Source organism: Atractosteus spatula, chromosome 5 (genome assembly GCF_055471065.1).
Source record: "Atractosteus spatula isolate fAtrSpa1 chromosome 5, fAtrSpa1.hap1, whole genome shotgun sequence".
Taxonomy (NCBI): Eukaryota; Metazoa; Chordata; class Actinopteri; order Semionotiformes; family Lepisosteidae; genus Atractosteus; species Atractosteus spatula.
Window position 1 is genome coordinate 41,097,626 of NC_142710.1, and position 23,680 is coordinate 41,121,305.

At 44.6% G+C, this 23,680-nt stretch overlaps 1 protein-coding gene across 1 annotated transcript in view; it reads left to right on the top strand.

Moving 5' to 3' along the window:
- Positions 1 to 22,113, top strand: part of LOC148835090 (neurotrypsin) — a 29,907-nt gene extending 7,794 nt beyond the window's left edge. The window contains exons 3-14 of the mRNA XM_088917362.1: positions 1,458 to 1,700; positions 3,250 to 3,388; positions 4,875 to 5,053; positions 7,246 to 7,393; positions 8,047 to 8,225; positions 9,119 to 9,260; positions 9,847 to 10,061; positions 10,812 to 10,953; positions 12,030 to 12,308; positions 12,825 to 12,947; positions 16,055 to 16,335; positions 17,849 to 22,113. Of these exons, the coding sequence (XP_088773488.1) occupies positions 1,458 to 1,700; positions 3,250 to 3,388; positions 4,875 to 5,053; positions 7,246 to 7,393; positions 8,047 to 8,225; positions 9,119 to 9,260; positions 9,847 to 10,061; positions 10,812 to 10,953; positions 12,030 to 12,308; positions 12,825 to 12,947; positions 16,055 to 16,335; positions 17,849 to 18,168 (2,390 nt within the window). The 3' untranslated portion in view covers positions 18,169 to 22,113. The remainder of the gene's footprint in view (positions 1 to 1,457; positions 1,701 to 3,249; positions 3,389 to 4,874; positions 5,054 to 7,245; positions 7,394 to 8,046; positions 8,226 to 9,118; positions 9,261 to 9,846; positions 10,062 to 10,811; positions 10,954 to 12,029; positions 12,309 to 12,824; positions 12,948 to 16,054; positions 16,336 to 17,848) is intronic.
- The last annotated feature ends 1,567 nt before the right edge of the window (positions 22,114 to 23,680 follow it).

Consider the following 23,680-nt stretch of genomic DNA (forward strand, 5'->3'; position numbering starts at 1 on the left):
TGTGGAGACATGGCTTTAAACTGTGTACTTGTTTAAGGAACTAAATCACCATTGGGGATGTAGACTAGGAAGTTGAGACAGGGCTCTGAGTTCTTCGTGGTGCCCAGAGATGGCTGTGCCAGCACACAGGCAGACAGCTGCCAGCACACAGCCCTGTGCCCGGGGAGCAGAGGGCACCTTTATTACATCCTTCCTCTATTAGTGCAACTAGCCTTTTCTTTAAAAAAAAGCTCTCCACAGTGATTTTGTACTGTAAGCACTTTTTGTTGTCAATGCAAGCAATACTGCCTGTCCTCCATTTTAGTAAAGCACTCACAATTTCTAGAAATGTACTGACACTAACAATTTGAAATACAACTGAACTGCTCAGAGAAAAGCGGTTTTAATATACTGATAGCTGTATTAAAATTGGGTCGCCCCCTTTGTGGTTTTGATTGCGATTTTCAAAAGACAATTCCGAAGAAGAGGAGGAGAAAAGGCTCATAATTTATCTCACAAAACAATTCCGAGCGGCTTGGCAGAAGACCATGGCTCTTCAGACATTTTCAAACAATGAGCTGCATCGCCTGGGATCAGGTTTCAAAGATTAGGAAACTGCAGTGGATTTCAGGAAAGGCAGGGAATACTGTGATTTTTCAAACCTGGTTTGAAATGATATCATAGGGTTTGGATGACTCCCAGAAGGTTTCCTCTGATTCTCATTGATGTTTACTTCTGGTGAACAAAGCAAATGGATGCATGTGGCATCTCACCTTGCTCCGACATGACAGGAGAAGGAGCAGAAGAATGGGTTGAGCTTAAAGATGGATACAAAGTGCCTGATCCTCCCACACTCCTTTCACGATATGTTGCCATCCTTTGGCTGATGCACAAGGTCATACTAAGTTTTACTCACACTTGTATCTGTCCCCCGCTGTGCTGGGTGTTGTGTCACAGTTGCATTATGTGTGTCCAGGCTGCTCGTTTTAATTGTCTCAATCTGAACTTGAAAATATTTCAGTAGAGGCTCAGGCTGCATGCCTCAAGTGAGGAGACTTATAAAAAAGGTTACAAGAACTCTGTATTTAAAGTACTTATATTTAAAAATATTTATCCATGATACTACACCAAGAAAATGAGAATCTGTTGTAACGATGACAGAGAACTCAGGAAAAAATGAGCTGACCTTTTCTTGCACATTGAGATTGAAATTGAGAAAGATTCCAACGTCTCTACAACATGACCTGTCTTTACACTAAAAAAGTGTTAATATAAATGCTCTGTTTATGTAGGTGTTATAAGCTGCAGAAGTAAAAACTTAGCTTGAAATGGCAACTGGAAGCAACAGCTTATAGACTGTGATACTGGAGTAACAGCATTACCAGCTACTGTGAAGTGTGAAATGAACTGAAGGGCAGCTGTGTCTGTGTGCGTGAGAAACACAGCGGTGAGACCTGTGTGTGCACATCCTCTTCCAGCCCCTCTGTCGTGCTCAGAAGGCTTCACTGAGCTGGGCTACTACAATGGCTCCGTGTCCCAGACGGATTCCGGCTTTCCCTGCCTCAAGTGGACCGAGTTCCCCGACTACCTCCAGCAATACCCGGGGCGCGGCCTAGGAGAGCACAACTACTGCCGCAACCCTGACCGCGAGTCCAATCCCTGGTGCTTCTACCGCCAGAGCTCGGGGGCCATCGGCTGGGCCTACTGCGACTGCCACCAGGGTGAGAGGCCGCCCGCTGGTCTGCCTGTTGCCACGGTTCCCCAGAGCTGTCTCCGCCCCTGCCCACAGCTTATCTGTGCATGTGTTTCCACCTGTCTGTCTTTGTGCCTGACCACCACCTGGTGTGTGCTCGCCTCTCAGGGTGCGTATAGGTTAGCTGCACTGCTGGCATGACCTTTACCATATCTGGCATACTTGTTTGTCCATCTTCATGGCGTCTGTGTTGTGCACCTTTCTGTCTGAGTCACTCTGGCTGTCCAGTGCTGTAGGCAGTAGTCTGGTGTTTTCAGTTCTCTGTCTTTCTATGCCTGTCAGCTGCACCTGTGTGTCCCTGTGGGTCTCCACGGAGACCCATGTGCATGGTTTCTTGCGACTCTGCCTCCTGTCAGCTGAGCTTCCTACCAGCTGGTTCTCCTCACTCCATTCAGACGTCTCTTTCTGCACGTTTTGAAGCAAAGGTCAATTACTGTGTGTTATTTAGAAAAACCTTCACAATTGCCCAGCATTTTATTTGCATAATTAGTTCCAGACGTACCAGTACTTCTTAAGATTTTGGTGACTGTTGTACCTGGGTTATTAAAGTCCTTAACATTATTTTCTTAAAATTAATGCCTGGACATCACCTTCAATACAGCTTTCCTCTTTACTGCAGCGGCAGGAATAAGAATAAGAATTTAACTTTAAAAGTAGCTTCTCTGAGTGCTTTACAGTTAGAAAAAAACACACAATGAGAGGAGAAAGCACAATTACACTATTAAAATAAGGGTTTGGAATTCAGGAGGAAAGCAAAGGGGCAGACAGAGAACCAATTAAATGAAAGCCTCTCTAAAGAAGAAGGTTTTGAGTCCTGATTAGAAAGAGCTCAGGGAAGGTGACTCTCTGATATCCTTAAGGATAGAATTCCAGGGCTCTGGGTCATTCATAGCAAGAGAAGGCCCTGTCACCCATGGGAAGTAGATGGGCTTGGAGGACAGACAGAAGACCAGAATTAGAAGAATGAAGGTTCTGAGGTGGGGAGTAGGACGATAGTAAGTCAGACAAGTACTGAGGTGCCAAGCCATGTAGAGCCTTAATGGGCGAGCAAGAGGATTTTGAAGTCGACAAGAAACCCGAAAGGAAGCCAGTGCAGGATAGGAGTCATGTAATCACTAGAACAAGATCTGGTCAGGATTCAGGCTGCCAAATTCTGGACATACTGAAATTTGTTTAGTGTGGATTTAGATACCCCCGTGTTCAGGGGAATACAGTAATCAATTCGAAAGAAGATGAAAGTGTTGACCAGCTTTTCAGCTAGTGACAACAAAGTATGTATTCTCTCGATATTTCTGATTTGGAATAGGAACATCTGTTTGTCCATTTGTCAGCACTGTCAGCTAGCATCAGCATGGAGTCATGTCTGATATCTCCCACCTATTAACCTGTCTTAACCTAGAGTCTGATCTCACCAGATCAAGCTCCAAGGGGCCGATGGGTAATCTGTGTACAGACATTGTTGTCAAGTCAAGCAGGCATGACAGTCTCTTGACAGGTGTCCCCCTTCCTGCCCTCAGGAGCAGTGCGGTTGGTGGGGGGCTCATCTGCAGGTAGCGGCCGCGTGGAGGTGTACCTGAATGGCCAATGGGGGGCAGTGTGTGACACGCACTGGACTGATCGGGATGCCAGTGTGATCTGCAGACAGCTGGGAGTGAGGTATGACTTACGACTGGAGGATTGCCCTTGTGTGGTTTCTACAATCTGACAAATAAATCACTTAAGTGCCCTGCTACATTAAAGTGAATACCAGTTCTTTCAAATTAGTGGCTTTGTATAATTGCCCTGAAGTCCATGCTTGTGGTATTAAAATGTCAAGGCATATTTATAAAATAGGAACTTGCCAAAGCAGAAAATTATCTTTATTCAATGGGGTGTAGAAGCCAACAAAAATAATGTCAAAAGAATAGCCTGCCCTCGCCAGCAACAGTTTTCCAGCAGCAGCAGATTGAATAAATCAAATTTTATTTAATTTTCTTAACTAGCATCATAGTTTAACATGCTTTTTGCTTTCTGCTTTAATCAGTCCATCGTGTACAATAAAGGCCTGGTGTCTTCTAATTTTTGTTGCACTTCAGTTACATAGTTGGTCTAATTATTCAATTAGTTGTATAATTGTATTTTTAAACTAGGTTCTACTGGTAACTGTACTGTAATAGAACTGAAGGGAATTCCTGTATAAAGCTAAGAATGTAGTAATTCGGCTAATTGTTTAATTGACTGCTCAGGTTAGGAAAAAAAACAAAAGACGATAGTCCCCCACAGGAACTGAATTTGAGATGCCAGTGTACAATCAGTCCCTGTAGGTATAGGTCAGCTATATAGATAACTGTTAATTTGTAATCACACACATAATAAAGAACAATACGGACCCATAATACTTACCAGTCACATTGTCCTAATTATCCAGTTATGACATTCATCAATAAGAAGCTAACACCTTCCTGTTTAACAAGATAATCAGGAAGTAGTGCAGCCAACAAGCTGTCGTTAAATAAACGACAAGGAATGAATAAAACCTCAGTTGCTTATACTTTCCTCTCTCTTTCATCCAAAATGTGGGGGATTTAAAAAAAACAATCTTGAACTCTAAATCACTTTCTAATACTTGCCTCCATAGATTATTATTAGTACTTTTACTACTATTAGTACTATTCTTGACTATTAGTTATACTATTACTACTATTGACTTGATATAGGCAACTAAGGAAAACCAACAAAGGAATGTTTCTTTAGTTCCCAGTTCAAGGCTAAAAAAATGTATTGTGAGTAAGTGAAAAGAAACTGGAATGTTCATTAATAATATTGACATAGTGGCTATAATGTGTATAGATGTTATATCATGGTTATAATGTTATTATAAAAAATGTACCCTTGATAAATGCTGGTCACTTCTGCAAGAAAGGTTGAATGAAAGATTATATGTGTATTTATGACAGAAGAACAGTGATTGAAGCTCTAATCATACCGTTCCACATTAAACATCTTTTTACTTCACCTCTAGTCACCATATTGAATCATGTTTTTCAAATCTCTCTCTCTGTGTTTAATGCCAGTGCCTGTAATGCATGTCAGAATGTCCTCTCCCTGTTTTTATCACTTTCTCTTGCTTTTGTCTTTGCCCTTGCTTTCTCGCTGTCCGCAGTGACATTGGCACAGCGCTCCAGCACTCTTATTTTGGGCCTGGTTCTGGACTTTTCCACTATGAGCGGTTAGGCTGCCGTGGTAACGAGAACTACCTTCTGGAGTGTCGGAGCAGGAAGTTCATCACCGGCGACTGCAACCATGGCAATGAAGCCGGGGTGGTGTGTGCCCCACCTGAAGGTAAGAAACGAGAAGCATACTTTCAATAAGGCTAAAAACAGTAATCAGTCAGAGAACCAATGAGTTCAAGACAGCACAGCGGCTCAGAACATGAAAATATTCCTACGATTGCACATAATGCAGTATACAGACTTTTTGTATTAGTGTCAAGCCTTAACACAGAGATAACACAGCAGCAAAGCACTAGACTAAAACAGATTAGTATTTTAATTAGTTATATGCATCCTGCAAGATTGCACAGACAATCTCTTGGAAGTCTTACTTTCACACAGTGTGTGTTTGTGCTGTTAGAAAATTAAACCCAGTAATCAGATGGGCATTTTAATGTAATGTCTCCCTCTGACATGCACACATCCTAGTCTTTCCTGATGCACGACCGCAGACCTGCTCTTATTCCGATCCCTCTGATATGAACAGTTACTGTAAGAGCCTTTCCTGGGCAGAATGCATCCCGGAGTGCTCTAGTATATTTAGAACAGCTGTGAATAATTCAGCCTGGAACATTAGGAGAGCGAGAGCTATCTGAGAATCCTGAGTTCTGGCAGGAGAGATTCCCCCTGGACACTCCTCATACGGCTCTCCCTCACGATAATAACAGGAACACCAACAACACACAAACTGACCTCTTTTACCCGGTTTTGCACACAGAACTTAATTACCACAGTAATATGTTGCTAATGTCTGCCAATTCATGATGAGACACTATTCAAAGCTAAACATTGAAACCTTAAAGCCCAATTCAGCATTTTTAAGATGTATTTTTGGGAGTCATCATTTTTGGAATATGACATTATAGACATTCTGTTAGTCTCCAGAAGGACTGGCAGGTATTGAAGAGCTTCTGCTGATTCACGATTCTGTTTGTTCTCAGAAGGAAAGTGACCAGCACTGCATTTAGAAAAAATTCCATGCTTTTAAAATTCAGGTTATACAAATCTTTTGATGATTTAGATCATGCACTGATGATTGACAAAATTAGTCAGCCAGTTTTCCTTCCTTCGGATATTAAGGGTTATAGTTCAAAAGCAGAAGACAAAATTACAGAAGCAATAAGTATCCTTAACACTGTATTTGCTATTTATCGCTGAAGTAGATAGATAGATAACTTTATTAACGATATACAATTTATTGCATGCCGTTACAGATAATACAATAAAATTAATTTAAGCAGTGAGTAAATAAAAAATAAAATGTGCCTCAATCAATTTTTTCATGCTATTTTTTCAACACTATCAGTGAATGCTCATATCTGTCAGCTGTGGTGTCAAAACATTGATGATAAAATAATGACTGTTTTCCTTTTGCCTGGCTTTCTCATTTATAGTGTCTACAAGCAATCGACAGCATAGATAAGAATACAGCAATCTTTCATTACTTGACTAGGTTTTCTCAACTATACTGTGACATCTGGTGACATACCATGATGGAGAGCTCTGTTGGTTGCGTAATGTGGGTGTATTATGCTTCTGGTTGCAAAGAGCCATAGGCTTCGCTCCAGGCAAGGGGACAGGATTTAAAGGTACTTTTTGGGAATGTAAACTAGTGCTTATTATGTCTGTAAGAAGATGCGGAGCACCCACTGTGTGCTTTGACTCTTGACAGCTTGCAGAGGGTGCATCTAAAGCACCCTCTGTTTTAGTGCTTTTCTCGCCACTAGATGGCGCCTTCAATGTAACACTGTATGGCAATTCTGGGTGCCAACAGCAGGTGTGGTTTCTGATGTTTCGAAACTGTGTTCAAGATATTTCAGTCACCCTTTAAGCATCTAGGGAGGGCTGTGTAGCTCTATTCTCATATCTCAGGAAATATTCACCGACCTGGATCATCTGACCAGCTAGGGGTCATCGCACTGTCTGCCGTCCTCCTCGTACACCTGCAGTGTGGGAATCTCAGAATGATAATGAAATGGGACAATAAAGTGGGTTAGAAAATGCAATCATGTTAATATTGATTCAGATGTCGCTGCATGAGATTAGATTTTGCTTTAATATGTTCAGATATAACGAAAAACATCCTAACCCACCATGTTTTTGACAGTGAGCACGCAAAGAAATCCCTTTTTGTCCTGATCTGCGTCTTTCTAGATCTACCCCGCATTACCATCAATGTACAGTTTGGAATTAAGTGGTTTGTGTGTAATGTGATTGGCCAAGTGTGTGTATGTGTGTGCTGACTCTGTGATGTGTTCTCAGGCTCTGGTGCCCCCTTGAGGCTGGTGGGTGGAGCGGAGGACTTTGAAGGGCGTGTTGAAGTCTATCACAATGGCAAGTGGGGCTCCATCTGTGATGACCAGTGGGACGACATCGATGCTGAAGTGGTCTGTCGACAGCTGGGTCTGGGGTACGTACCTGAATCCCGGTAGTTCTCCACGGTGGAATAATTCGGCACCTCACATTGAAAACAAGTGACAGCATTCCCTAACTTCCCTGATTAGAGTTAATGTCTGCAGGACTGAACTGTCAGTCTCTCATCCGAGCATGTTGCTTAACCTCCCTCCCCCACCTCTACATACAAGTGCACAGACTATACGAGTTGTTTTTGCCATCCAGCTGAAGCCATGCGCTCTCTTTTATCACTCCTTCTGTTATTACGAGGGGTGGCGACAGTGTTTTAATAGGGCTGCCAGCTCTAGTACTTTTTTTGGTCTAGGGGTGGGGTTTGTTTCAGCAGTTTCTGTGCATCAGGACCTATCGCCCTTGAGTGCAAACAGGTCTTGGGTTTTTTTCCTGGGTTGATCCCAGCCATTTTCTGGAGTTCTTCTTATTCCAGGACAAATCTCTCAAGAGCTGACAGCCCTCTACCTTGTACTGTTCTCAGACCATTCTTTCAGCCAGTTATTCCCACCAGGACAGTCACAGTAAGTCAACCAGCGGGGCTAGCGAGAGAACCTGCCCTGGCCCATACTATTTATGAGGTCGTGTGACCTTTGCCGCACAGTGTCCCAGAGTGAATTGAACATGATGTGTAAGCTGGCCGGGTGTCCCTTTCTCCAGGGGCTTACCGAAGGCCTGGTCCTGGGCTCACTTTGGCCAGAGCTCAGGGCCCATCCTGCTGGACGGAGTGCAGTGCACAGGCAACGAGCTCTCCCTGGAAGAGTGCCCCCACAGCGGCTGGGAGCAGCACAATTGTGACCACATGGAGGATGCAGGGGTGTCCTGTAATCCCTACACCGGTGAGGCCCACTCCCGCCACCACACGCACGCACACCACAAAACTCCACTGAGCTAGACGTGCATCACACACATTCCAGCAGGGAAACAGACACTCCCTTCGCACAGCTTTATGAGTCCTTTCAGGCTTTATGACCTCCTGGAAGAAGCTAGGACCAGGTGATGGATATTTTTAGATATATATCTAAATAATAACATGAATTCCTTGCATTCAGATAGCAATTGTATTCCCAAAGGATCCCAAATTACTTTAGCTATAGGAAGGAGACCTACCTCTTCCATTACTGAAGTACAACACTGTCAGCAGTGGTTTGCAATTTCAGGTACAAAAGGAAGAGCACCACCTACTGGGCCACCAACGCCAAATACAACAGCAACCTGATTTTCCATCTCAGTACTGACCAGGCCCAGCATGGCTTTGCTTATATATTTGCTTTACTGTTTATATATTTGCTGTACGGCTCAATGTTATTCTACCTCTCACTGTTATTTAATTTCTGGCGTGTGTCTAGAATAGTATGTGAGTGGATGCTGTCTATTATTGGCTTTATGTCATTTGTTTGTATTGTATAAGCTAACAAAACCTGCCACTAGTTGTTACGGCAACAAAGTATTGAATTGAATTATGAGACTGTGGTCATAAAACCTGACGTGGATCAAGCCTTATTTCATTCTTTGTGCTCTCGCACAAACACAAGCATAGGCAGGCGCACACACACCTATGCCCTTTCGCTTACTGGCAAAGTCATTTCCACCCCCGCTTTCACACATACTGATACCCCCGAGTCCGCACCAAAGAGTTGCACCCTGACTTGCTCTGATTCGGGACGTCGGCGTCCATCGCGGTGCTTGTGTGAGCAGCGCAGGGCCCCCCCTGCCTATCTGTGTGTGTTAGACGGCGTGGTGCGGCTGGTGGGGGCGGACAGCCCGTGGGAGGGCCGGCTGGAGGTGTACCACGAGGGCGACTGGGGCTCTGTGTGCGACGACAACTGGACTGAGCTCAATGCGCAGGTGGTGTGCCGTCAGCTGGGCTTCAGGTGAGACAAAAGAGCGTTTCTCAAGAAAAGGGAGTTTCCAGGGCCAAGTATTTTCTGCTACCTTAGTTTTACCAAGCTTTTTTTTTTAAAAAAAATATTTAAACTGCTTAAATGGGCTGCCTGAAACAAGGAGGCATTGCACAACATCATGATCATGACGATATTGGGTAGAAGCATGTAAACTTCACTTGGTTAATCATTTTTTGAAAATGAAAATTTTCTGTCACTGTATCTACGAGAGCACAAGTCCTGAAAAAATGTATTTTCACTTCAGGTTTACAGTTCTGATGTCACACATAGAAAGGTTAAGTGTGCATTGTGACCCTTTACTAGAAACCAAGTTGGCATTTTTATTCTGTTGCAGTCCAGCTGGGATTTCTCCACACAGCTGGTATTTACTTAACTCTGTTGATCAGCCCTAAGGTCTTTAAAGGACCTGCTAGGAAAATGACTTGAACTGGAATGCAATGGAAAGACCATTGTTACCCGCTAAGAAAACAAGTGCTGGTGTGGAGCATTCTGCCCCCTGATGGCAAGTGTGTGTCACTGCCATTCCTGTTGTTGTAATGCTCTGTTTTGCCTATAGAGGGCGAGCCAAGGTGTCTGCAGACGGGGCGTACGGGGAGGGCACCGGGCTCATCCTGCTCGATGAAGTGCAGTGTTCAGGGAGCGAACGCTCGATCCTGGACTGCCAGCATGGCGGCTGGGGGAGACACGACTGCTCGCACAGCGAGGATGTGGGCGTGATCTGCGAGAGGGAGGTGGAGAGCAACAAGATCCCTGGACCACCACCTGCCACAGGTACACACACAGCCAGGGAGAGCGGGTATACGTACACACACACGCAGCCGGGGTGAACTGGAAGAGTGTGGGAGCTTACTCTATGCGTTTGCAGGCCAAAACATCAGGATCCCCCACCTGATTGAAAAGACCTCACCAGAAGCTGTTCTTTCTTTTCCTAGCACATTATTCTGCAGGGGTTCCTAAAACTGTGTCCAGTGAGTGTCTGTCCCCTTTATATAGGCACACTCTGCCATAGAAGAAATGAAGGATGTAGAAATGAGGAGGAGGAGGGGGGCCACAAGCCTAAAACAGAGCAGAAAGTGAGCAGAGGACTTCAGAGTGTGACAGGCATTGGGGAGAAGGACAAAAAGAGAGAAAGCAACACAGGAGCAGAGAAATGACGGGGTTGCAAAGGATGAGGAGAGAAAGAGGGAAAAATGAAGGAGACAAGGAGAGGGGCCATTCAACAGAGTAGTCAGAGGACATCTGGGATATTCATTTGGAGAGGAATGTCAGATCAACTAATAAATAGGGAAATTGTTCCGAGAGAGCGTCAAGAAAAACGCAGGGCTATCTTGACAGAGAAGTCGAAAGGGCATGTTGCTGTGAATGAAGGAGAGGGTAACATGAGTGACCTGGAGACTGAGGAGAAGATAAGGAGCATCTGTTTCAAAGTCCAAACAGCAGGGTGCCCGTTGAAAAAGAGGACACCTCTGTATAGCATGACAGCCTTGGCCCGTGAGAAGCTGACAAGTGTTCTGCTGGCAGAGCCGCTGGTTCGCCTGGTGGCCGGCGAGAGCCGCAGGGAGGGCCGTGTGGAGGTGTTTCTGGATGGCCAGTGGGGGAGTGTCTGTGATGACGGCTGGAATGACCGCAACGCCGCTGTGGTCTGTAGACAACTGGGATTCACGTAAATATCTGTTTTGCTTGTCAAAATGTGGGAATCTAATTATTTCTTTCGTATTTCTGGAGCCCTACCGCATCAAATAGAGTTTGTGCAGCATATCATGGGCATGAGAGTAGTAGAGGGGATGTTTTCTTTAATCAGTGTGACAGAATGACCTGTGCCCTGCTTACTGCAGCACACTCACCCACAACGACATACACTTCACAACAAGGCCGCTGTTTAAATAAACATTTAATTTATCTCACTGACTTTTACTAATTTGCATGTAATGATTTATTTCATGGAAGCACACATGCAGGTTGATTGTTGGAAACACAGCAATGTAAAGGTTATCACAACACCCATTACACACATACTTACATAAACAAACAGCATCCACCATTTACATCCCATTCTTCAGGCCCCAGGGAAACAGAGCCTCAGCTGGAGGCTGTCTTTGTAGGTGCCTGCACAAAAAAAATGTCTTATGGGAGGGACCTAATACAGAAAAGAGCCTGCTCTCTGACCACAGTGCAGATTAGTTTGGGGGTCTGAGTAAGGGAATTTTCAATAGTAGTGGAGTATAGGACAGTATGTGTGAGAATATTGTGTTAAGGCTATATATTTTTCAGCCATCTAAATGTTTAACTACTGGGTGTTCTGCACATTGTTCATGGTTTCTGGGAGTGGGGATCATTAAATCAGTGCACTTAAGTGCTACTGCTGGCCTGTCCATCATTTGCAGTAAGTTTTGTGCGCGACCTGTACCCACGTCTACCCACACCCAACACTGGGTTGTGAGAATAAGGCTATAATCTATTGTACTATTTACTTATCTTAGTCCACGAAGTAATCAAATAAATACAGAAGGGTTTGCGCTGGTTATGGCTTTCCCATAAAAAGAGAGAAGCCTCAGGGGCCTAATTGCCTCACTACTTTGGGTAGGCCTACTGAAAAGTCTCATCTGAGTAGGCCTCCTTCACAGCAGTGTCCATAGGGACAGACAGCCTGAGGAGAGATAAAAACTCAAGCAGGTGTGCCCACCCTTCCCTCTCTCGCCCTCTCCCTTGGCCCATGGTCGTTCTGTCTCTCCTCGGCAGTGGTGTGGCCAAGGCACGCTCCATGGCCTACTTCGGTGAGGGCCAGGGCCCCATTCACCTGGACAACGTGAAGTGCTCAGGGCACGAGGCGTCTGTAGGCCAGTGTCCGGCGGAGGCTCAGAATGGCCACAACTGCCGGCACAGTGAGGACGCTGGAGTGATCTGCGACTACACGCCCGAGACACTGGGGGAGAGCGAGGGGTCCCCCCAGTCCTGCGGCCTGCGGCCCAGCACTCAGCGACGCAGAAGGAGGATCATTGGAGGGGGAAAATCATACAGGTAGCCTGAATCACTCAGCAATCTCAGCAAGCCCAGGCAGCTCAAGAGGTCCATTAGCCTTCAGACCACACCTGCACTGCTTCAGAACAACTTCCTTTACACAGCTGTTTTGTCCACTTTTAAGTTTTACAGGCTGTAGCCTCCTGCATACATGTTGAGACCCAGTACTGGATATTTTGTTTTCCTTGTGTTGCCCTTATTATTTTTATTGAGTTTTCAAGACAAGTAAACAGCAGAAGTGAGAGAAAGGACAGACTTCAAATGAAGTCAGAAGAAAGAGGAGGGAGACAAAGGCATTAAAAACTGAATTGGATAATGTGGTCATGCTGAATGGGCAATGTGATAGCTCTATAGTCAAGTTTAATTTAGGTGCACTTTCTCAGTGTTTCTCTCCCTTTTTTCTCTCTTTTGTAGTCTCTCCCCCATTTTGTTCTTTCTTTTCTCATCTTATCTTGACACCTATGTATGTTTCTCTTCGTTACTCCCTCCTTCTCAGTCTGTTTCTATCTCTGACAGGGGCGACTGGCCATGGCAGGTCTCTCTCTGGCTGAAGTCGCAGTCTAAAGGCCATCACCCGCTGTGCGGTGCCACACTCATCAGTGCCTGCTGGGTCCTGACTGCCGCACACTGCTTCAAGAGGTGAGCCGGCCCCCCCTGGTGGACATGAGGGGAATTGAGCTGGTGTTCCCCCATGAGAGGCAGAAATCTTTCTATTGTTCCACTGCTCAGGAGCACAGCTGTATTCAGGGTTTTTGGGCAATATCGCAGTCATGTCTGAGCACCTAGAGAGAAGTGACTTTCCTAACTTTCTTCCTATCTGATTCTCAGGCTTCTTTCCTTACACCATTTGTGTGTCTCCCTGGCTCTCATCAATAATTGTGTTCTGCGTAGACACCTGCTCTATGGATGCTCAAGCACCCCAGATTTTTTTGGTTATATGTATGTTCTGTTTCATATGTGTTTGGGAGATTACCCAAGAATTGCGCTGGCACAATACAAAATAAAAAATGTGCCTTGAACCCAGATTCAGTCATCAACTTATCTAATAATAAGAATTCCTTACTCTCCACTCAAAGCGCTTTACAGGTAATGGGGAATCCCCTCCACCACCACCATTGTGCCGCTCCCATCTGAATGATGTGACAGCAACCATAGTGCACCAGTACTCTCACCAAACACCAGCTATCAGTGGGAAAGAGAACACAGTGACTAAGCCTATTCATAGAGGCCAGGGTGACACCTCTACTCTTTTCAAGAAACGCCCTGGCATTTTTAATAACCACAGAGTCAGGACATTACTTTACGTCTCATCCGAAGGATGGCGCTTTTTTACAGTATAGTGTCCCTGTCAGTATACTTGGGCATTAGCTTCTCAGTCTTTTGGCTAAGATCAAGTGTGAGCGCCCCCTACTGGCCCCACTAACACCTCTTCCAGCAGCAACCTTAGTTTTTCCCAGGTGCTCTCCAATCCAAGTACTGACCAGGCTCACATCTGCTGAGTTTCAGCGGTTTGCCAGTTGTGAGTTGCAGGGCAATATGGCTGCTGGCTAAATCATTATCTGTTAATTATGATTCAATTGGTTTGTGGTTTAGCAACCTGTCATAATGAACTCATAAGCAGTAAGTAACAGACATTGGATCTGATAAGGTGTCTGTATCATTTCTGCCAACAACAACAAGTGAGCTTAGCAGGATATAAAGTGTATATATTTAAGAAATGGATACATTTGCAATTGAAAAACCAGCTACACAAGCCCAACAAGAGTACCTGTCCTTAATGTGACTTCTAGTTTCGAAAGCTCGAACAACCTGCCTGTCACTGCAAAGCTTCCCCCAAACTAATGAACTTGCAAAACATGTCATGAGAGAAGGAAAACGCAATGCAATTTCAGCACTCCGTATTTATGATGTTTTCTGTTTCACTGGTTGCTGAACGCTCTGTAAATAACTTCATTAGCAGGAGCACAACAAAGGAACGCGCCCTCCCTCACAACAGTGTGAAGCTTCATGAATGTCAGACGTTCTGTATTGGTTTTCACCACTAATGAAGTTAAAGGGGATGGGAAGAGAAGCGCTCCAGTAATTTTAGAACGCTTGCTCCAGGGATATTCATTTCCAAGCAGACTAACAGGAAAGCGGATTAAATAGGGATTTGGAGAGTTTAAGAGGAGGTGTGGTGCAAAGGCCTCAAGATGTCTTGATGTGCAGTGTTGTTCTGAACTGAATGCTAGTTTAACTCCTGCATGTGTGACCGTCGCGGTTCCCCGCGGGCTCGTGCCCTCCGCCGCTCCACCCCGCCCGTTTCGTCCCGCAACACCTAGGGCGTGAACCCAGGTCTCCGGCATAATGTAACAGGGAGCCAGCCGCATGAGCTAAAGGAGACCTCCCTCAGCCCGGGCGGCTGAGGTCCCTGCTACACGCGGGGGGGGTGATGACGTCATCTTGTCCGAACTAGCTCCGCTACACATGGAAGCTAGATGCAGTGTGAGACAGTTAGTTGTGTGCTTTTGCTTCTCTCTGGTTTGGCACCCATCTCCCGGCCTCTGCACGTGTTTAATGTTTGACTCAAGAGGGTACATTTCACAGATAGGTGTGCATCAAAAGACGCACCGCAGGCAAGCGTGCAAAGGGCGTGAAGCTCAAAATGAGGCAGTAGTGTGAAGCACACTCTCCCACATCCAGTGTTATGCTGGCTATTGAACACATGTTGCAGAGACAGCCTTGTGAAATCGTCTCTCTTATGTTGTGGCAGGTCGCTACGACCCCCAGCTATGTTTTCAGTTTCTTTTTGATGTTTTCCCAAGTGTCATTTGTGGTTGGTCCCCCATGTAAAGAAAGTCATCAAAGTCATCAGTAGGACTGCTCTCTGGCCCGTATGTATCCTGTACTGTCCCTCTGAATATTGTCTGCATCTCTGGGTTGACATCCTTACTGTTGTTTGTATTCCATCAATGTCTGTCTCTGACTGTCAGTCAGTGTCTAAGGTTTTTGTGCTTTTCACTCTCTTCCCTCATACTTTGGCTACTTTAGTTTCCCTTTAGGAAAACAAGAAAGTTACAACCACATAGAAGCCATGCATCCTATCTAGCCTCTCTAGGGTATCAGCTTTGACCAAATGGCTGGGTAGTTTGTTCCATACTCCAACAACCCTCTCTGCAAAAACTTCCCCCCAATCCCAGTTTTCAATATGCTTCTCTGAAGTTACCTCATGTATTTTGATTTTAAATCCTTGAATGGGGTCCTCTGCTGAAAGGTTCAGGACAAAGGGTCTTTTTCTGTGCCTGAGAGAAGGTACTGTATCTGGTTCCTCTTCTCTGGACTGATTCTAGCGCAGCAATATTTTGTAACATCTATCCACTCATTTTCCATCCACTTCTTCCAGTTGAGGAAAAGGAGCAAGCAACAGGCACAAAGCAGGACACACTCTGGACAGGACGCCACTCCATCCCAGGGCAGGCACACAGACACAGACAGGCACACACTCACACCAGGGCCAGTTTTTTCCAGAAGCCAGTTAACCTACCAGTTTGTTTTTGGACCGGAGCACCTGGATGAAACCACACAAACGTGGGGGTACGTGCTCATTCCACTCAGGTAGTAGCAGGAATTGAATCTAGGGACCCAGTGCTGCTAGGCAGCAATTTTGTTTGTAACACGATGGCCAACACTGTACAAGATATTCTAAATGTGACCCACCTCACCCGGGGCGCTGTAGTCACAGTAAAAGCCTCCGTCCTCCCACACAGGTTCGGCTCCGACCCCTCTCGCTATGTGCTGCGGCTGGGCGATTACCACACCGAGGAGCAGGACGACTTTGAGCGGCGCCTCTCGCCGGAGCGCATCGTGATCCACAAGAAGTACAGCCCCCAGGGCTGGGAGTACGACATCGCGCTCATGCGCTTACGAGGGCCGGAGGGGCGCTGTGTCTCCTTCAATCCCCACACCAACGCCGCCTGCCTGCCCGCACAGGGTAACAGGTGGGGCAAGAGACCCGCGGCCTGCATCATCACGGGCTGGGGCATTACAGGTATGTTGTGTCCCCCCTCCGTTCTGTGTCACACCTCAGGGCCTGTGTGAGGGCCTGTCTGTCGAATGTTCTCAACTGAAGTCAGTTCGTGTTTTATTAACGTCTGGCGGGAAGTTTGTTTTATGGCAGAGTCCGACAAAAACAGACAAACGTCACCGACAAAGAAGACTCAACAATAGTGTTTCACAAAATAAGAGTGAATTGAGAGTGGGATTGAAGAGGGCATATTTCCTGACGCTATCACCATTACCCCTGGGGACACAGAGGCATGTCCCAGATGGAAGTAGTGTAAATTCACAATGGAGGGGGTGAGACACACACTCCATAATGCTCTTAGCCGTCTTTACAAACCCTTTGTTTGTAGAGGGCACTTATAATTTTTTATGTTATTGGCCCCAATAATTCTGCTTCCTATCCTCATTATTTCCCAACCTTTTACCATTAAAGGTACTGATGTGGCCAAACCAACAAGTGAGACGGCATGTTAATTGTTAATAAGTGATTTGTCGAAACTGCTTTCAAGTAGCTGAGCTTCCTAAGAAAACATTTATGTTGGACATTTATATACAGTAAATGGTGTTACAACATTTTTCTTATCTCAGGTTTTTCTCTATGACCAGTCCTAAGTAGTTATAGTCACTGACCACCTCTACAGTCTGACCATTAATTACAGTAGACTGGAAGGGTATTGCAAAATAAATGATAAGGTCTTCTTTTAAAGCATTTAACATCAAAGAGAAGTAATAGCATACCATGCCATTTAGTAAAAACATTTAGAATGAGCCCATGATGATTTTCTGAGTCCTTTAATAAGCTAACCAGGGCTGTGTATTCAGCAAACCTAATGAGATGCCTGTGTGCTCTTACCATCGTTAGTATACAGAATGTACAATAAGGGGAACAAGACACAGCCCTGCGGTGATCCAGTAGAAGTGTAGTGTATATCAGATAGCCATTTCCACACATTGCACATTGTCTATTGTTTGTTTGTATATTGTCTTGATGCACTGTTTGCACTTTGTCTTGTTTTTTACACTTGTTTTACAATCGAGAGACTTTCTGTAAGTAAGAATTCCATTGTACCAGTACCGGTTACATATGGCAATAAAGTTCAAGTTCAGTTCAGTTCAGTTCAAGTTCACCTGGGCCTTTAAAACATATTTTTTATGAAGTCTAGAGCCCATCTTAACATGTTACAGTTTCATTTGAAGTTCTTTGAGAGTTCCTGGACAAGCAAGAGGAGTTGAATTGTATTGAAAGCAGATGAAAAGTCAAGGTTTAGGTTTAAGGTCAGAAAATCACAGATTAATAACATGAGAAATGTTACAGATCAGGAATTTAGGATTTCTGGCCATTTCCTGAAGGATGCCAGTGGACCTTCAAGAACATGTTGGCTGGGTGGCTTGTTCCAGACTTGTTCCAGTTCAGATTTATAAGTGCGTTTGCTTGGTCACGATGCTGTCAGACCACGATGTGCTCTGGTGTAATGTCTTTCTCCCTCTCTCTGTGCCAGACTCGGAGTACTCTCGCACTCTGCTCCAGGCCTGGGTGCCCCTGCTGCCCACGTGGAAATGCCAAAAACGATATGGCAGCCGCTTCACCAGTCGCATGCTGTGTGCGGGCAGCCTCTCCGACCACCGGCGGGTGGACAGCTGCCAGGGGGACAGCGGGGGCCCTCTGGTGTGCCAGGGGGAAGGAGGGCGTTGGGTCCTCACTGGGGTCATCTCCTGGGGTCATGGCTGCGGTGACCCCAGTTTCCCGGGAGTGTACACAAGGGTCAGCAGGTTCTTGCGCTGGATTGAACAGGTCACACGGAGCCCTGCGAAGAACTGAGACTGTGCTGTCCCGAGGACACAACCAACACCTCTGGGCTGGTGGGGAGGGGTACATGCAGGGTGGGTTGGGGGCATGGGAGGGTCATGGCCTGTCTTAGCTTCAATACTATCATTGACCTGAATTTGTGCACCAAAATCATCTGTTACGGACATTTTAAGAATACTGATTGGTTCCTGTTGCTACATTTCATAACTGCAAACTGGTGTCCTATAGAACAGAACAGAATGTACTGTAGTTCTGATGTGAAAATGAGACTTTAGTGTGAAACTTCAAATACACTAAGGTTTAAGGTTTTAGTAACATGAGAAATGTTACAGATCAGGAATTTAGGATTTCGAGCCGTTTCCTGAAGGATGCCAGTGGACCTTCAAGAACATGTTGGCTAGGTAGCTTGTTCCAGACTCTCGCAACCCTTTATGGACTATCCTGTGAGATCTGGGACAAGAGGGCACTGTTGTGATGCAGGACAGGGAACTAGAGGTACTTCTTTGTCCAAAAAAGTCTTACATTTTTGGAATTACTGTACCTGGCTAGCTGCTCTCTTGCAAGCTCTGATGCCCTAGCAACAGAAAAGCAACCAAATGTGCAAGATTAGCCTAAAAACTGCAAGGAAAACTGTTGGGAACAAAATAAGTAGTGGCTATAATAAGTTCAACCAAACCACAGTGATTAGTGGGGAAAAAAATGTTATGAGAGTTATTTTGTTGCAGACTTTAGGTGAATTCTAGTATGTTATGTCTGAAATAACATTTCTCAAGGGGATTGGAAAGCATTCACTGTTTATGGTTTTAAACCTGAGCTCAATAACATTCAATAACATTCCACAGTCATGCATGCATTACAAATATACTCCTGTCTGTTACCTCTAATCTAATACACTTTTCATCTGTTTACAACACTTAACTGAGCCAAGCTGCAGCTTCAGACAAATTGTGTGCTGGAAATCACTGTGCCTAGAGAATAGCAAATTTGGGGAGAGCAGATGAAGGTCTATCAGATCTTCTCCTAATGAACCTAAACATTGTGAAACAGGCTTGTTTCGTTAAAGCCACATGCCACAACTTGGAAAGACATTCAGGAGAAATGTGCTGGTCCTTCTTTTGAAATATTGAGATTACACATTTGGGTTTATTCTTTCCTTCCTGGTGCATTAGGAAAGTTGTCCTTCGTCAGTTTGTTCTGGTCCAGATGCAAGTGAGGCTTAGGTGAAGGGCTGGGTGCTGTCAGTGTTGCTTTGCTCTGACCTGTGCAGTAACCTCCTTTGTTGACTGTAGATCTGCTGTCAGTCTGTGGTTGATCTGTAAATGATATGCTGTAGATCTGTGGTTGATCTGTAGATGATATGCTGTCAGTCTGTGGTTGTTCTGTAGATAATCTGCTGTTAGTCTGTAGAGGAGGTTCACAGGGGCTTTGCTGAAGACCCCATGTCTGTCAGCTGGGTCTGTATCCTATAATGTAGCACTGTGAGGGTGCACTGATCACACTGCCTGTCTGCTTCTGGTTGAGGCAAGTCAAGAAAGCACAGGATACACCCCTGTATGTGAGCTGGCAATTTTTCAGGTAGTTTCCAACCACTGCGTAAGAAACTCGAAGTAGCCGTTTTTCGTTATTGAGCTAACCCGCAATGCATTGATTCCAAAAAGAAAAAACACATTTGAACAGGCATGTCATTTTTGCATTATTTTGTCTGGGTAGGCAGTGCCTAACCTGACTGCACATCCCTGAAGTCTTCATACTGTACCTGCAAACAGGCTTTGCATGATTAGAAACCTTTCAGAATGAGCTTTTAGTATGGGGGGAAAGGTCAGTATGTGTCAGTAGGCTGATCGCAGCTCCATTCATTTTAAATCGATCGCATGTCACATAAAATTATCCACTTAAATTACATTTGCAGTTCAATCTAATTGTAAGGTGACCTTAAATGAATGTTACCTGTGTTTTAACAGTTTAACAGTTGCTCCAATTAAGTTAGGGCACAGATGACTACGGTAGCTCTTTTGTTGAGTCTGTTTTGCATCTGCAGTGATTTATATCCTCATTCTTCTATATGCTCTCCCTGCTGCGCTGTACTGGGACCCTGCGAACACATTTCATTATTTGTCAGTGGATTTGTAAGGTCCAGCACTACAATGTCGTTCAGAATTTTACATTTCTAACCATCTCACCCAATTCTCAAAGGTCCTTGTGTTTACAAATAGGAATACTTGAGCCAAAATTAAGTCAAATAGTTTCAGTTTTCAGCTGCTCTTTCACTTCCATTGCACATTCCTGTTATTTAAATATGGAGTTTGTGTTCTTCTTTTTTAAGGTTCAAAATTTCCTTTAGGGTTAGGACTGTTAACATTTCAGAATCCTCATTATTTCCCTTTTGTATTCCACTATATTCGTTTACAGTATTTTGCGTACTGTTTTAGGTTGGCAGCTATGAACTGCTATAAGTAGAACGTCCAGCAGGTGGCGATTTTGTGTATTTCACTAGGCTGTGTGCAAGTAGTCAGCGATAATCCTTTGTGCTGTATTGTAATTTTGTACTTTTGCCTCCTTCTTTGTTTATTTTAATTGCGCTTTCTTTGACATACCAGTGGTTGCTCATTGATATTTTGCCATTTTTAAATGGATGAAACACAGATGTTAGGCAACGTGGTCAGAAGCCTAGATTTTACCAGATAAAATCCATCAGAAGTCATCTTTCTTGGTGCAAAGTGAGGATGACAGGACTGAAACATCTCTGCATTCCTGGTGCAGGAGAACCACAGTTCCCTGCAATATAGTCCTGTGTGGAATGTGCTAAACGAATGTGTTTGCCAAGTTCGTCCTGTCCAGTGCCGCTAGTTACCTGGTCAAGACACAACCATGAAATGATGTTTTGTTTCACTGACCACCCTCATCTCCAAGTGGAATGAGCAGAAGGAATGTGCTCACTTCAATTTCCTGTCATCATAGAATCCCTTTCCTGTGATTTGTTTTTATACAATCTGTTTAGAAGGTTCTGTGCTCCCTTCCTCTCCCTCACTCCTTTGCACTCTTTATATAGATACAAAATCCTGTGGTTTCTTCAAAGTGTTTGTGTAAATACTTAGAGATATTTATGTTTACTGATGTGAAGTCTTCATGCATCCTGGTGTAACCTGAAGTTTTCGAAATGAGGACCCAGAGCATCTCTTATAAAGGGAGGTACAACGGAACAGGTATCAGGAGGACTGAAAGCTCTGAAGGGATGTCCTGCATGGAGCTGCCATTGGTCTGGAGAGTTCAGTGACATTCACAGTCCTGAATGGGACTGAGTCTGAGCTGATGGCCAACTGCTCACAGTGACTGGATGAAGCCCAGCTTCCGTGTTCCTGCCAGGCAGAGGGGTGTGTTGTCCAATCCCCATTGCCTTGGCAGGTCCTGTGTGACTCCAGAAGGGGTTGACCTGTCTCAGTTCTAGCAAGGCCTGGGCCTGGCTCCTCTTCAAGGGCTGACCACCAGACACGGTCCCTTTGTCACAAAGGCCGCCATAGCAGATATAGGATTCTAATGCATCCTGACCCATCTGGATTCTGCTTCCTCTTCAGACAGCGCTTGATCTGGCATGTCCTGACTACTATGAGCCGAGAAATGGGCAAATGCGGAACTCGCAGTTCATTCTCGACTGGGCCGTGCCTCAGAGCTCAGGGCAGGTCACGCTGGCTGACATGGCCTTGCATTTCTGCCAGTTTGATTCCCACCTTTGGCCTGGTATGCCACGCTTTTCTTTGGTGAGCTGCCACAAGTACAGTAGATAGAGAGAAACCTGGACTGTCTGAAGATTAATTCTGGCTGCATGCAGTACTACCTGCTATCTGTCTGGTCCCCTGTATTTACAGTAACCTTTGCCTCATACTATGATTTCTTTGGATTTGTAAAGTGCTTTGAATATTTTCATGTGAGAAAGGTGCTAAATAAATTAGTCCTAATTGTGCGTCTGGTGTGAGAAATTGCCCAGCTTTATACAGAACCTCTTGCCGATTCTTATGAATCTTTGTTTAGAAAGTTCAGTGAGTGCACATGGTCATTAGATGACAAAAAAAACAGTCTATATTTAGGCTTTCTTTTATACTGAGTTTCTTTATTAATACCACATGCACCGTTTCGGGATTCTGCTCAGTGTTTATGTGGCTCAAATCCAAACATACTGACATTGCCGACAGCTAGCACTTGTAGCATTTGTTTAAATTGACAACATTCAAATAATGTTTGCCAATTGTAAAGGGTGTTCATCGTGCGTAACCTCTTTTTGCTTCACAATTAGTCATACTGTACATGTAATCTTTTTTTTATGGAGTCTTTGAGGCACTGACCTGATAAAACTTTGCCATAACCTTGGATCTCATCCAGGGAAGTTGTGCTCAATTGCCTTTAGCGATGATATGGTGCAAGACTGTTTTGTTTCACAGAAGACGCAGTAAGTAGGTGTAACAGTTAACTCCTTATTCCCAACTCCTAGCAGAAACAAATTGTAAAGAGAAATAAGTTTTGTGATTCATTCCTGCCTGTTGTGTACTTCAAAATCGAAATATGGAAATGCCGAAGTCTGATTACATTAAAAGTGTTTGGTGCTCTGAACAGGTGTTCCACCATTCTGCTATGGGGAGAGTGGGGGATCATGTATTTACTGTACATTGATGACATTGTAGATCTATCTGGCTATTCAATGGTGTCATCAGAGACACACACCTCCTGGTGACATCATTGTGCAGTTAAGGGGCCATCCATGACTGGTCATTGGCCCAGGGCTAGGGGTCGGTTTAAGGTAAGGATGGGGTTTTAGGATAGAAATAAGTTTAAGGTTGGCACAAACGTGAGTAGAGAAGGTATCAGATAAGCTATGTTGCGTGTGTGGTGAAATGAACCAAACTTTTTTTAGGCAGTTGTTACATTGGGGATGCTGAGAGAACCATGAGGGATTAGGGTTGTTACTGTCGTTATGCTGGGTTCATCTTCACTGTAGGATCCCCATGTGGACATATCCAGACAACCTGCATCCGACTTCAGGTTACCACCTAGAACTAAATGACATGGACTGGGATCTACACCACCAGATTCCCAGGGCTTCTGGGATCTGAGTGCATCACGTCCTGCTAGCTTTGCAGGAGACAGGACAGGATAAGTGCGTATTAAATCTATTAGCACAATAAATGTTACATTACTTGTAATAGGGTAGAGCAAGTAACTCTTTTTCTTAGAGGAAACAAAAGTACTGCACTCATTCAAAATATGTTAGAACACAGGTGCTATCCATTTTAGGCAGGATATCCTATATTTTGTTTCTGTTTCATATCAAGAAAACTCAGGTCTTTTAGTGTATTTTCTGTGGATGTGTTCTAATTTTGAGCTAGTGCAGTACCTTCATTTAACTGAAGTGAAAGGTGTTAATTGCCATTTCCCATTTTAAGTTGCGTACAGGGGAATTTTTCCACTGCATTTCATCAAGAAAAATAAATCTCCTTTCATCTAGGTAACCTTTCCTACCGCAAGTCCCATTAGA